This window comes from Gobius niger, assembly GCF_951799975.1.
Source record: "Gobius niger genome assembly, chromosome: 1".
NCBI lineage: Eukaryota > Metazoa > Chordata > Actinopteri > Gobiiformes > Gobiidae > Gobius > Gobius niger.
Genome location: NC_136852.1, coordinates 927,938 through 943,293, shown reverse-complemented (window position 1 = coordinate 943,293; position 15,356 = coordinate 927,938). Strand labels below are relative to the sequence as shown.

Genomic DNA, 15,356 nt, shown 5'->3' with positions numbered 1-15,356 from the left:
ATGGGCGTGTGAACTTCAGATCACACACAGTAGGATCGTGAGCTCCATGTTGCAGCTCACGTTCCCGTCTCTTCCAGCTGGAAAGTGTATAAGGAGGGTTTACCCCAATGCATCGATGCAGACGACGTCTACGCTCTGCCGTCGGAAGTCCGCTTCTCCTTCACGAAGACTAAAGACTTTTTCCTCAATGCTACTCTTGAGTAAGTCCTGAAGTGAACTAAGAACATGCTTTCATCACGTATGTGCTAACAAAGGACACGTGTGTAGGATGCTGAAGGCCAAGATGATGGAGATGTATAACTGGATTTGGGGCATAGACTCTTGGGAGAGTTTCGATGCCGTTGAAAAAGCGTTGGCCAAAAGCATCAGCTCGGACGTGTCAGGTAATGTCCAGGAACATTCACATTCACTGACCCCCATGAGAAGCATATATGTGTTTGTTATCACTGGTTCTGTTCTTCAGTTTATGTGAAACAGAACTGGAGAGAAGACGCTTTCTTTGGTTACCAGTGTCTGAACGGCGTCAACCCCATGATGATCAAACGCTGCGACCGTCTGCCCGAAAAGTTCCCTGTCACTGATGATCTGGTCACACTGGAGGGAACCAAGACATTATCAGAGGAACTGAAGGTCTTTACCCATTTGAATGATCCTCTTCTCTGGGATTAGATCTGACCCTGTGAAGGAGATGTTAGATTCAGGCTCTGCTGATGTTAAGCTCTGAACTCCCTGAACCGAGAGGATCTTTTTCCTCACGTCATCACATTTTTTTTTCCATCATTTTTTTGTTTGATTTTCAACTCATCATTTTTGTAACTTTTTTGTCATTTTTTCGTCAATTTTTTTGTCATTTTTTTGTCCTTTTTTTTGTCATTTTTCTCATTTTTCGTCAATTTTTTGTCACATTTTTGTCATTTTTTTGTCAAATTTTTGTCATTTTTCGTCAATTTTTTGTCACATTTTTCGCATTTTTCGTCAATTTTTTGTCACATTTTTCGCCATTTTTAAAAAAAAATGTGTGTCAAATTTTTACCACATTTTTTATTTATTTTTTCACATTTTTTTTAATTTTTTTTTAATTTTTTTGTCATTTTTTTGTCACATTTTTGTCATTTTTTTGTTACATTTTTGTCATTTTTTCGTCATTTTTTTGTAATTTTGTGTCAAAATTTTATCACATTTTTTAAAAAAAAGTGTCATTTTTTTGTCACATTTTTTCTTCATTTTTTGTAATTTTTTTGTCAATTTTTTGTCATTTTTGTGTCAAATTTTTATCACATTTTTTTTTTAAATGTCAACATTTTATCGAATATTTGTCACATTTTTGTCATTTTTTGTCACATTTTGTCACATTTTTGTCATTTTTTTTCACGTTTTTGTCATTTTTTTTTGTAACATTTTTTGTCATTTTTTTGTCACATTTTTGTCATTTTTTCTTCATTTTTTGGTCAATTTTTTGTCATTTTTGTGTCAAATTTTTATCACATTTAAAAAAAAAAAAGTCAACATTTTATCAAATATTTGTCATTTTTGTCATTTTTATGTCATTTTTTCTTCATTTTTTTGTCATTTTTATCACATTTTTGTCATTTTTTTGTCACATTTTTGTCATTTTTTTATCAAATTTTTTGTCATTTTTTTTTCACATTTTTGTCACATTTTTGTCATTTTTTATTCATTTTTTTGTCATTTTTTCTTCAATTTTTTGTCATTTTTTCTTCAATTTTTTGTCATTTTTTGTAATTTTTGTGTCAAATTTTTATCACATTTAAAAAAAAAAATTGTCAACATTTTATCAAATATTTGTCACATTTTTGTCATTTTTTCGTCACTTTTTTCTCACATTTCCATCCTTGTTTTCATCTCAGTTTTGTTGCTATTTTCACAGCTTTTCTCCAGAAGCTTTTGGATTGGGGTAAAGCCAAAATGGAGAAAATGTGCTGGGTTCAGGTGGGAGTTAAGGGGTTCAGATGTGAGAGCTCTACATGTGTGAGACATGTATGAAACATGTTGGAATAAAGGCTCTCCAACACGTGTCATACATAATCATGCTTTATTATTAGTTAGATGTCAGGTCCACGGGCCAGATCCGGCCCCTCAGCAAAGAGCCTCTGGCCCCAAGATGATTTTCAGAAATATTCTTGCTTATATGTTTAAAATTCCTGAGATTCCCAAGAAATCAAAGGAAATCTGACCTCCACGACACTTCCTCCCCTGCTTTAGACGAGGGTTTGAATGAAAAACATTGTGATGATTACACAGATAAAGAGTTAATTTTATGCTAATTCATATTTCAGAATGGAAACTTGTTCCTGGTCGACTACGAGGATTTGGATGGAGTCCAGACCGGTCTCATCAATAATAAACAGCAGTATCTGGCGGCTCCTCTTGTCCTCCTCCACAGAACTCCTGAGGATGAACTGAAGCCTGTGGCCATTCAGGTGAGACTTCACGTCCACATACGGAGTGGGGACATTTATGTGTCGCCTCCAGGGACCTGAACAACAACATGCTCTGAGTTATATTTAATTCGTCTAACTTCAGATTCATCAGAAAATCCATGTCCACCCAAGCAGCCAAAGTGTTCATGCACTCAATGATTCTTTCCCACAAAACCTCAAGCCGAAAACACCAAACCACGACAGTCCTTATACAAACCTCCTCTCCAAACACAACATTCAACTTCACCAACATCTGTCTGATTTAAAGAGGGGGTATTCTATTGTCAGTCCCATAGCACCAGTCTATATCTCACTACAATGATGACAAACCTTCTGTTGGTCTGTAAATGCAGTAAATTAGAATAACTGCCTTGTATAAAATGTCTCTCTCAAAATGGCTGTAGTGAATGTCTTGAAATAGGCCTCTGTCTCTTTAAGAACCTCTGAGCCTTTAGACACGCCCCCTCCACACGCTGTCTGTGGCATCAGTGGGGAGGGGGTTCTGCTGAGGAGCAGTGGTTGGTTACTCGGCTCGGAGGCGTCTCCAGGAGGTGGGGGCGTTCCTAGGAGGACTCGGGCAAACCTATCCCTAAAATGGCCGCCATCAGAGTTTTTACAGATTACTCAGAAATACGTGAATGTGCCAAGGCAACACTTCAGCCATGTTTTTAACCTCTTAACTCCCACCTGAACGTGTTTTCTCCAAATTCTCCAAATCTAAAAGCTTCTTCAAAACAGAGGCAAAAAAACGAGAAGAAAATGAGGATGTAAACGCAACAAAAAAAACGCTAAAAAATTACAAAATCCAGCAAAAAAATTACAAAAATCCAGCAAAAAAAGACAAAAATCCAGCAAAAAAAGACAAAAATCCAGCAAAAAAAGACAAAAATCCAGCAAAAAAAATGACAAAAATCCAGCAAAAAAGTGACAAAAATCCAGCAAAAAAGTGACAAAAATCCAGCAAAAAAAAGACAAAAATCCAGTAAAAAAAATGACAAAAATCCAGCAAAAAAAAGGCAAAAATCCAGCAAAAAAGTGACAAAAATCCAGCAAAAAAGTGACAAAAATCCAGCAAAAAAGTGACAAAAATCCTGCAAAAAAAAGACAAAAATCCAGTAAAAAAAATGACAAAAATCCAGTAAAAAAAGTGACAAAAATCCAGCAAAAAAAAGGCAAAAATCCAGCAAAAAAGTGACAAAAATCCAGCAAAAAAGTGACAAAAATCCACCAAAAAAGACAAAAATCCAGCAAAAAAAAAAGACAAAAATCCAGCAACAAAAAGACAAAAATCCAGCGAAAAAGTGACAAAAATCCAGCAAAAAAATGACAAAAATCCAGCAAAAAAATGACAAAAATCCAGCAAAAAAGTGACAAAAATCCTGCAAAAAAAAGACAAAAATCCATCAAAAAAGTGACAAAAATCCAGCAAAAAAAGACAAAAATCCAGCAAAAAAAGACAAAAATCCAGCAAAAAAAGACAAAAATCCAGCAAAAAAGTGACAAAAATCCAGCAAAAAAAAAGACAAAAATCCAGCAAAAAAGTGACAAAAATCCAGCGAAAAGTGGCAAAAATCCAGTAAAAAAAGACAAAAATCCAGTAAAAAAGGTGACAAAAGAACAGCAAAAAAAAAGACAAAAGAACAGCAAAAAAGTAATAAAAAAATGACTAAAGCAAATAAAAAGTGAGGACAATGGCAAAGAGGAGAGAATGGATTTGGTTTTGGCGGGTGGTAAGAGGTTCATGAGGGAATGACATAATAACATGATGGAAAGCATAATACCCCCCCTTAAACATTGTGCGTTTCCTGGCACCCCCACCTCGCGCTTTGTGACCATGTCTGTGAAAGGCGCTGTATAAATAAAGATCTTCTTCTTCTACAGTCAGGGCTTCAAAAGACTGAACAGTCTTCCAACTACAATCAGAGAAACCCCTCCTTTAGTTTATTCCACTCACATCTCATCAAATGGCTGATGAAAAGCCAGACCCGTCATCGTTAAACTCTTTGCTGCCCTCTTGTGACGACCCTTGTGTGTGTTTGTTGTGTTCTTTTGTTCTTGTCAGTAAGTGTAGTGTCTTGTAAGTGTTAGTTTCTCTGTAAGTGTTAGTTTCTCTGTGTAAGTGTTAGTTTCGCTGTGTAAGTGTTAATATGCACTGTCTTATAATAAATACATATGAATATAAACCACCAGTATAAGCTCCTATAAGCAGCTTTTCTTTGTGGTCAGGCAGAGGAACTTGTTTCAACATTTCAGCTCCCACACTGCAAAATGTTGCCGACTAAAAACAAGGGAAACAATCTTAAAATAAGACATTTTGTCTTGTTTTAAGGAAAAAATTCTGCCAACGGGGTCAGTGTTTTTTTCTGGAATATTTTTCTCATCATAAAACAAGAAAGAAACACTAAATTTAAGCAAATAAAGCTAGAATTAAGCAAAATGTCCCCAGAAAATGGAATAATTTAAGGAAAACATTCTTATTTAGTGAAACATTTTTGGATATTTTACTTAAATGTTGCTTGATTTAAGTAAAATGTTCTAAATTACTCACATTTTTGAGCAAAATGTTGTTAATAAATACTAATATTTAAGGAAAGTATTGCCCGGAGACCCGCCTCCATGTGGAGCCAGGCTGATGGTCAGAATCACCTGCTGGAGGATTCACCTATTGTACATGTTTTTAGTGGCAGACATGGGGAGAACATGCTCCACACAGAAAGGCCCCGTCCTGGTGGGAATCGAACCCGGGACCTTCAAGCTGTGAAGCTGAGGCTCTAACCGCTGTGCCACCGAGCCGCCCACTTTAAAGAATGGAATGTTTTATCTCTCTGTGAGAATCAGTTCTTACATTAAGAGTTGTTGATCTTAGTTTTTCTAAAAAAAAAGAAAAAAATATTCTTTGTCTAAAACTGAAGAAGATTCAAAAAGTTTTTCATGTTTTTAGCAAATTTATCTGAACAAGAAATGGCTAGATTTTATTTCCTAAAATAAGTTTTTTTCTCAAGAAAACTTTGCTCCACAAAACATGATTACTTTTTAGGGAAAAATAAGAACTTATTTCTTAAAGTAAGACATTTTTTACTTGCTTAGAATCCACTTTCTGCAGTGCATTTTGTGCATAGATTTCTCAGGTTGTGGGATTCTCATTGTGGTCGGAGGGACATGATCTTCCTCACTGTCTTCACTGTCTTCTTCTGATGTGTGCTCCGTGATGCTGCTCGAGGGGTTTGGCTTGGCCTACGTTACCCTGTTTGTTCATTTACTTGTAAAGCTCATGAAAGATGGTGCTTTGTGTTCAGCTCAAACAGAAACCAGGAAAGGACAACCCCATCTTTGTCTCCACCGACCGCGAGTACGACTGGTTATTGGCCAAGATCTTTGTGAGAAGTGCAGATTCTAACAAACAGCAGGTCACGGCTCACCTGCTGCGCACTCACCTGCTGGCTGAAGTCTACGCTGTGGCTTTACTGAGGAACCTGCCCAAGGTGCATCCTCTCTACAAGGTACCACAGGGACAGGTCCAGGCCTTTGACTGTAATGTGTGTGACTAATGAAGACTGTCTTCTTCTTCAGCTTCTCATTCCTCACACTCGCTACACTCTACAAACCAACGTCAGCACAAGGAAAAGGGTGATTTCTGAAGACGGGGTTTTTGCATCGGTAATTATTACATTTAAAATACAGTGAGACACACAGTAAACTCACATATTTCAATTGATTTAAAGTTGGCAGCTGCAAGTGTGGAGGGAATGACCGGCCTCATGCGACGCTCTCATTCCACTGTGACGTACGAGGCGCTCTGTATCAAAGAGGACGTTAAAGAGAGAGGACTGGAGTCAGTGCCAAACTTCTACTACAGAGACGATGGATTCAAGCTCTGGGACGTCATCGAGAAGTACTGGATTCACACTGATTGTTCAGTTCATTGCTGATTTGATTCATGTTATATTTGAAATCTTTAAAGGTTTGTGAAAGGAGTACTAACCTACTACTACAAGGAAGACGAGGAAATCAAACGAGACACTGAGCTGCAGGATTATATCCAGGACATATTTGAGCACGGCTTTGGTTCTAGAGAAACATCAGGTGAGTTCAAATCACTGTAGCTGTTTTAATAATACTGTTGTATCAAAGGCCACACTTCATTCAAATGTTGTGTTTTGTTTATCGCTCAGGGATTCCTCAAAGGTTCGAGACCGTTGATGAGTTGGTCAAGTTTGTAACGATGGTGATTTTCACCTGCTCAGCCCAACACTCCGTGGTCAACAACGGGCAGGTGTGTTTCTGACCCTGACACTCAGAGGACGTTACACATGAACATCCCTGATCACATTTGTCTTTAATCTTTATGTCTCTATCGTTGGTCAGGCTGACTATGGCAGCTGGATGCCCAACACTCCCACCTCTTTACAGAAACCTCCCCCGACTGAGAAAGGCACCGCCACTTTAGAAACGGTCCTGCAGACACTTCCTGATCACAACACGACTCAAAGAGGCGTCTCCGTCATGAAGCTGCTGAACTCACAGTCCTCTGACTTTGTGAGTCCCGCTGGAGCGCCGTCATTTAGATTCAGTGTGGTTTTAATCCAGATCTTTAACCTGACTCTGTCTCCTCAGGTGGCTCTCGGCCAGTTCCCGAACCAGCATTTCACAGAAGACGCTCCGTGCCGCCTGATGGAAGAGTTTGCTGCTGATCTGAAGATACTCGATGAGGAAATCGATGAGAAGAACAAAGAGCGCACGCCGGCGTACTCACATCTGAGGCCGACGCTGATGGAGAACAGTGTGTCTATTTAACCTCTTAACTCCCGCCTGAACCGAGAGGAGCTTTTTCCTCACGTCATCACATTTCTTTTCCATCATTTTTTTGTTCGGTATTCAACTCGTTTTTTTGTCATTTTTTCGTCAATTTTTTATCACATTTTTGTCACATTTTAAAAAAAAAATCATCAATTTTTTGTCAAATTTTTATCAAAATGTTGTCAATTTTTTGTCAAATTTTTGTCAAATTTTTATCATTTTTTTGTCAATTTTTTATCTTTTTTTTTTTTTTTTTGTCACATTTTGCCACATTTTTTCATCAATTTTTCGTCACTTTTTTGTCACATTAAAAAAAAAGAATCATCAATTTTTAATCAAATTTTTGTCATTTTTTTGTCAATTTTGTATCACATTTTTGTCAAATTTTTCTCACATTTTTGTCTTTTTTTTGTCAAATTTGTGTCATTTATTCATCCATTTATCGTGACTTTTTTGTTAATGTTTTCTCACATTTTTGTCACATTTAAAAAAAAAATCATCAATTCTTTATCAAATTTTTGTCATTTTTTTGTAAATTTTGTATCACATTTTTGTCACTTTTTTGTCACATTTTTTTTTTATTTTTTGTCAAATTTTTATCAGATTTTTGTCTTTTTTTTGTCACATTTTGTCACATTTTTTCATCAATTTTTCGTCACTTTTTGATCAAAGTTTTCTCACTTTTCTGTCACATTTCCATCATTGTTTTCCTCTCAGTTTCGTTGCTATTTTCTCACCTTTTTTCCAGAAGCTTTTGGATTGAGGTAAAGCCAAACTGGAGAAAATGTGCTCGGTTCAGGTGGGAGTTAAGGGGTTAAAGGTCGTCACAGAAATGCTTCTTTTCTTGCCTCTAAGGTGAGGCCACAGGAAGCTGCTTCTCTTTGCTCTTTTGGATCCAAACGTGTTCTTATTGACCGTCACTGTTTGGTTTGGATATTGTTTTTTCATTTGTTTAAAAGTCTGATCTCTATTTTGTCTCAACTCTTCTGTGAAATGTTCAACAGCCAAAGTGAGCGACGCAAATAAAGCTTTGTTATATCCAGTACAGAAACAATGCTCATCACTGGCTCACACGACAGTCCTGTACATGTGTCACGTGTTACTGTCACACGGGTTCAGCCACAGAAGTTTACAGTCTGATTATGAAAATATAGAAGAGACCAGAAATAAGCTCCAGGGGGTTCCTCCTTATGTTTTTATCTGTCAGTGTCACCGTATTTTCAAACAATTCCATCTTCTCTATTTTCAACTGTGGATCATGTGTTCACACGCGTGTCCTTCATGAACCTCTTAACTCCCGCCTGAACCCGCCTGAGAGGAGCTTTTTCCTCACGTCAGCACGTTTTTTCCATCATTTGTTTGTTGGGTATTCAACTCATTTTTGTAACTTTTTGTCATTTTTTGTAATTTTTTGTCAATTTTTTATCAAATTTTTGTCACATTTTTTGTCACATTTTGTCATATTTTTGCCATTTTTTCATCCATTTTTCGTCACTTTTTTGTTAATGTTTTCTCACATTTTTGTCACATTTAAAAAAAAAATCATCAATTTTTTATCCAATTTTTGTCATTTTTTTGTCAATTTTGTATCACATTTTGTCACATTTTTTTTTTATTTTTTGTCAAATTTTTATCACATTTTTGTCTTTTTTTTGTCACATTTTTGTCACATTTTTAAAAAAAAATCATAAATTTTTTGTCAAATTTTTATCAAAATGTGAAATTTTTGTCACATTTTTGTCTTTTTTGTAATTTTTTTGTCAAATTTGTGTCTTTTATTCATCCATTTTTCGTCACTTTTTTGTCACATTTAAAAAAAAAAATCATCAATTTTTTAATCAAATTTTTGTCATTTTTTGTCACATTTTTGTCATTTTTTTGTCATTTTTTGGTCAAATTTGTGTCATTTTTTCATCCATTTTTCGTCACTTTTTTTTCACATTTCCATCATTGTTTTCGTCTCAGTTTTGGATTGGGGTAAAGCCAAACTGGAGAAAATGTGCTCGGTTCAGGTGGGAGTTAAGGGGTTAAGCGCACTTCAAGTCATGCTAAAAGATGAGCTTGAAAACAACACACCAATAAACACTATAATGGTGTTTAAAGGAACAGACCGCGGTTCTTCCACACTGAGATCTGTTCTTACCTGAGCTTAGACGAGTTCATGCGTACCTGTCTGGTCTTTGTGTGTGCGCTCAATCACGCAAAACGACCAAAGATGTTGCTAGTATTTGGCCTCTCCCAGTGTATTCCTATGGCTCCAGACGGGGGTGAAGTTTGAAGCGACCGAGCTCTTCCACGGACACAAAGACCAGACAGGTACAGATCAACTCGTCTAATAGTCAGGGCCCCAAAGTCTCAAAAGCTCTTTAAATGAGGTTGAACCTGACATGGTCTGCTATACCTTTCGTTTGTGTTTTTTCTGTTAACTTTGACCCTAAGGACCAATAATCGGAGGGTCTGCTCTGATGGAAGTATCGCGACAAAAAACATTATGGCCATTTTAGTGCATGCACCCAGAAAAATGTGAAAAACTATGTTTTTCCCTCAAATCCTCAGTGGGTTGAGTAGGCTGTCAATAAATGCATTCCAGATACACAGAACACATGTGCTGAGAACATCCACTGAAAAAATAGCTCTTAAAACACATTTTTACAAGATTCTTCATCAATTTAATGTAGAAAAATTAGGCGTTTTCTCACTTTTTTTCCAATATTTTTATCTTTACTTCATTGGCAATCAACTATTTCACCCACTTATGGCATCAGTCAATATGCCATTATTTTCAACAGACTGTAGACACTTCCCACAGAAGAAATGATCAAAATCCAACCAAAACCATTGGATCTGTGATGATTTAAAGACGATCAACAGACGATTTTGGTTGATAGATTAGATTATAATAGTTTAGTTTATTTCGAACAATTTAAAAACAATGATAATACAAGTAATGGATACCAACACAGCAATTGTTCAAAAAGGAGTGGGTTGAAGTGTGACCTCATTTAGTCCCGCCCCCCTTTCTACTTGATATTTTTACAGGAGCAAAAGAAGCTCAAATCGTTCTTCTTTTATAACAACCTGCACAATATTTACAACAATTGTTTTACAAACTCTGAATGTCTTTCCACATTAACACATCACGGCCATAGAAATCCAGCCACAATAATGTTACTCCATCCATCCATTTTCTTCCGCTTTATCCGGGGCCGGGTCGCGGGGGCAGCGTCTCAGCAGAGATGCCCAAACTTCCCGATCCACACACACCTCCTCCAGCTGTTCTGACCCCGAGGCCACACCTCCTCCAGCTGTTCTGACCCCGAGGCCACACCTCCTCCAGCTGTTCTGACCCCGAGGCCACACCTCCTCCAGCTGTTCTGACCCCGAGGCCACACCTCCTCCAGCTGCTCTGACCCCGAGGCCACACCAGGCCAGCTCGGAGACATAGTCCCACCAGCGTGTCCTGGGTCTTCCACGAGGCCTTGTCCCACTAGGACATGCCTGGAACACCTCCCGCGGGAGGCGACCAGGAGGCATCCGGAACAGATGCCCGAGCCACCTCAGCTGCTCCTTTCGACGTGAAGGAGCAGCGACTCTACTCCGAGCTCCTCCCGGGTAACTGAGCTCCTCCCGGGTAACTGAGCTCCTCACCCCCAGCCACCCTGCGAAGGAAACTCATTTCGGCCGCTTGTATTCACGATCTTGTCCTTTCGGTCATGACCCAAATCTCATGACCATAGGTGAGGGCGGGAACGTAGATCGATCGGTAAATCGAGAGCTTTGCCCCGACTCAGCTCCCTCTTCACCACGACAGACCGATACAGCGACCGCATCACTGCTGACGCCGCACCGATCCGTCTGTCCATCTCACGCTCCATCCGTCCCTCACTCGTGAACAAGACCCCGAGATACTTGAACTCCTCCACTTGAGGTAAGGACTCCCCACCGACCTGTAGAGGGGAAGGAGAACCATGGCCTCAGATTTGGAGGTGCTGATCCTCATCCCGGCCGCTACACACTCGGCTGCAAACCGCCCCAGAGCAGCTGAAGGTCCTGGTTCGTTGAAGCCATCAGAACAACATCATCCGCAAACAGCAGAGATGAGATCCTGAGGCTCCCAAACCACCGGGACGAAAACCACGACCAGGACGAAAACCGCATTGTTCCTCCTGAATCCGAGGTTCGACTATCGGCCGGATCCTCCTCTCCAGCACCCTGGAGTAGACCTTACCGGGGAGGCTAAGGAGGGTGATTCCTCTGTAATTGGAACACACCCTCCGATCCCCCTTCTTAAAGAGAGGGACCACCACCCCGGTCTGCCAATCCAGGGGTACTGTCCCCGACCGCCACGCGATGTTGCAGAGACGTGTCAGCCAAGACAGTCCTACAACATCCAGAGACTTAAGGTACTCAGGGCGAATCTCATCCACCCCCGGAGCCTTGCCACCAAGGAGCTTTCTCACCACCTCGGTGACTTCAGCCCCGGTGATGGACGAGGCCACCTCCGAGTCCTCAGCCTCTGCTTCCTCATTGGAAGACGTGACGACGGGATTGAGGAGGTCCTCGAAGTACTCCTTCCACCGCCCGACGACATCCCCAGTCGAGGTCAGCAGCCCCCCACCCGCACTGTAAACAGTGTTGGTGAAGCACTGCCTCCTGAGGCGCCGGACGGTTTGCCAGAACCTCTGTTTAACCCTCTCCCACCCTGGACACTGTTTGACCCTTCATAAATTGTACAAACTTTATCTGAGGGCCAACAAAGAGGGAGCTGATTAATTTGCCTCGACTCTGCTTCTTGTGTGGATAAAATCTCATCCAACCAACTCCGGACATGACATGGCTGCATTTACCCAGAGTGAACACCAGATGGCAGCAGGTGTCCCTCTACAGCCCTGGTTGCTTTTAGTCTGGATTAAAAGTTATTTTCCCCGTTTGCACCTGGGAACTGTCCGTGGTCCTGAACCCAGAGGAGCTGGATGAGGAGGCAGCAGTGGGGCTGGCTCTTAGGGTTAGAGGAGCTGGATGAGGGGGCAGCAGTGGGGCTGGCTCTTAGGGTTAGAGGAGCTGGATGAGGAGGCAGCAGTGGGGCTGGTTCTTAGGGTTAGTGGAGCTGGATGAGGAGGCAGCAGTGGGGCTGGTTCTTAGGGTTAGAGGAGCTGGATGAGGAGGCAGCAGTGGGGCTGGTTCTTAGGGTTAGTGGAGCTGGATGAGGAGGCAGCAGTGGGGCTGGCTCTTAGGGTTAGGGGAGCTGGATGTGGAGGCAGCAGTGGGGCTGGTTCTTAGGGTTAGTGGAGCTGGATGAGGAGGCAGCAGTGGGGCTGGTTCTTAGGGTTAGAGGAGCTGGATGAGGAGGCAGCAGTGGGGCTGGCTCTTAGGGTTAGAGGAGCTGGATGAGGAGGCTTTGTTTAAGAGTAGAATAGGCTAAGAGAGCAGTTCTGATCCTTGTGCTTAATGACGAGGATGTTTTTTTATATTCAGTTTAATGTCCACACTATGGGCATAACAGGAGGGAAACTCATGATGTGGACCCCCTCATCCCCTGACCTCAACCTTATTGAGAACCTTTGGAGCCTCAAGCAAAACGTCTATGAGGGTGGGAGGCAGTTCACATCCAAACAGCAGCTCTGGGAGGCTATTCTGACATCCTGCAAACAAATCCCGGCAGAAACTCTCCAAAAACTAAAGCTAATGCTGCAGATTCAAAGTGTGATGCAGAGCGAGGAAAAGGTGAGTTTATAACGGGAGTCGATGGGGCAGAAAAGACACTAGGGAGAAAATGTGAAAACTCAACTTTACATACAAACTAAAAAAAACGATCTAAATCAAAGCTGTTACTGATCGTTGACCCAGGGTGTTTTAGAATAAATGTAAATCCAATTTCTGCCCAAACTCACTTTTTATACAAAAAATCAACCACTCTCTAACAAAAGGAAATAACTCATTGCAAAAAGAACCCAGACATTCAATTATGGGAAAAAAACAATCATGTCTTCAGTCCAAATGAGAAAAAGTTTTTTGGAAGAGAAGAAGAATGCTGATCCCCCACTGTTACTTTGAACTGACTCCTCAGAGTTCAACTGCAGGTCAGACGCCATGAGTGACACTAAATACTTTATTGTGTTTCGCTCTGAAAACAATCACACCATTATCCACATCACGCAAGACAACACAAGTCTTTCATTTCAGTTCAGTTTATTTTGAAAGATTTTTCCTCCCAATAACTATGTGGGATGACCAGTTCTTTTAATAAGGTTGCATTTAAGCCGTCTGAGTTGTTGTAGCCATAAATATTTCACAGCAAAAAAACATTACAATGACGTTCAACCACCAAAAAAATCCAGTGACCTTTTTTTATCAGACATCACAGCTAAAACTCTACCTTTAAAATGATCTTTCAAAATACCCACTCCAGCTAATTTATTTGAACCACGTGCTGGCCACAAGTCTTTTCCCCGTTGGCTTTTCAAAAAAGATATATCTTCTAAAGTACAAGGACATTCTTGAAAAAAAATACAACTTTTGCCTCTTTAGCTTTTCTTTTTCTGTTGTTGCGCAGACCCCTTGTGTTAACCCTCGTTTTTCACCATCTCCACTGTTTTATCTCCACTGCCAAAGAGTTAGAATGACTCAAGTTAAGATTTGACCTTCATTTGAGTAATGTTGACTTTAAAGGTAACCTCTGAACTCCCGCCTGAACCGAGAGCATTTTCTCCACTTCAGCTTTACCCAAATCCTGTAGGCCAGTGTAGCGCCTCATTTGAAAGACCTACAAAATGAAATGCATCTTTTTCCTCACGTCAGATTTTTTTTTCATCACTTTTTTAGTCGGGCAGTCGTCTCTTTTTTGTATAATTTTCGTGACTTTTTTGTCAATTTTTCGACAAATTATTTGCATTTTTTTGTAATATTCATATCACTTTTTCGTCCATTTTTTGTCATTTTTTTGTCAATTTTTTATAAATTTTTTGTCACATTTTTTTAATTTTCTTGTCACTTTTCGTTCATTTTGTCCATTTTTTGTCATTTTTTCATCAAATTTTTCTCACTTTTTTCACATTTCCATCAATTTTTTCGTCTCTGTTTTATTGCCATTTTCACACCTTTTTTCCAGAAGCTTTTGGATTGGGGTAAAGCTGGAGAAAATGTGCTCGGTTCAGGTGGGAGTTAAGAGGTTAAAATGACGGGGGAAAAACATCTTTCATGTAAATTGACATTTTTTTGTGAATTTTTTTTTTTCTTAATTTCAAATCTATTTCTGGAGTAGTTGTAGAACATTGATGACTCGATGTTGGCATTGATGGACCGTAATCATCAGGCTCATATTGACCCGTGATGATTCTGTTCACAGGAGAGCGGTGCCTCGGCTCTTGTCCTGGTGGAGCCCTGAGAACCTGGAGCTGATGATTGAAGTTTGACCCTCTCCCACCCTGGACACTGTTTAACCCTCTCCCCCCTGGACACTGTTTAACCCTCTCCCCCTCTGGACACTGTTTGACCCTTCACTCTCTGCTTCTTGTGTGGATAAAGTCTCATCCAACCAACTCCGGACATGACATGGCTGCATCAACCCAGAGTGAACACCAGATGGCAGCAGGTGTCCCTCTACAGCCCTGGTTGCTTTTAGTTTGGATTAAAAGTGATTTTCCCCGTTTGCGCCTGGGAACTGTCCGTGGTCCTGAACCCAGAGGAGCTGGATGAGGAGGCAGCAGTGGGGCTGGCTCTTAGGGTTAGTGGAGCTGGATGAGGAGGCAGCAGTGGGGCTGGCTCTTAGGGTTAGAGGAGCTGGATGAGGAGGCAGCAGTGGGGCTGGCTCTTAGGGTTAGAGGAGCTGGATGAGGAGGCAGCAGTGGGGCTGGCTCTTAGGGTTAGTGGAGCTGGATGAGGAGGCAGCAGTGGGGCTGGCTCTAAGGGTTAGAGGAGCTGGATGAGGAGGCAGCAGTGGGGCTGGCTCTTAGGGTTAGGGGAGCTGGATGAGGAGGCAGCAGTGGGGCTGGCTCTTAGGGTTAGAGGAGCTGGATGAGGAGGCAGCAGTGGGGCTGGTTCTTAGGGTTAGAGGAGCTGGATGAGGAGGCAGCAGTGGGGCTGGCTCTTAGGGTTTGTGGAGCTGGATGAGGAGGCAGC

At 40.7% G+C, this 15,356-nt stretch overlaps 1 protein-coding gene across 1 annotated transcript; it reads left to right on the top strand.

Annotated features, from left to right (window-relative positions):
- On the top strand, positions 1–7,235 carry LOC306978419 (arachidonate 12-lipoxygenase, 12R-type-like; the record flags this gene model as incomplete). Its single annotated transcript, XM_079576948.1, has 12 exons — positions 1–8; positions 78–200; positions 268–383; positions 464–630; positions 2,298–2,441; positions 5,738–5,941; positions 6,012–6,098; positions 6,164–6,333; positions 6,403–6,524; positions 6,614–6,714; positions 6,807–6,977; positions 7,056–7,235. 12 exons carry the CDS (start codon positions 1–3, stop codon positions 7,233–7,235), a joined length of 1,593 nt encoding a protein of 530 aa, XP_079433074.1.
- Between the last annotated feature and the right edge of the window lie 8,121 nt (positions 7,236–15,356).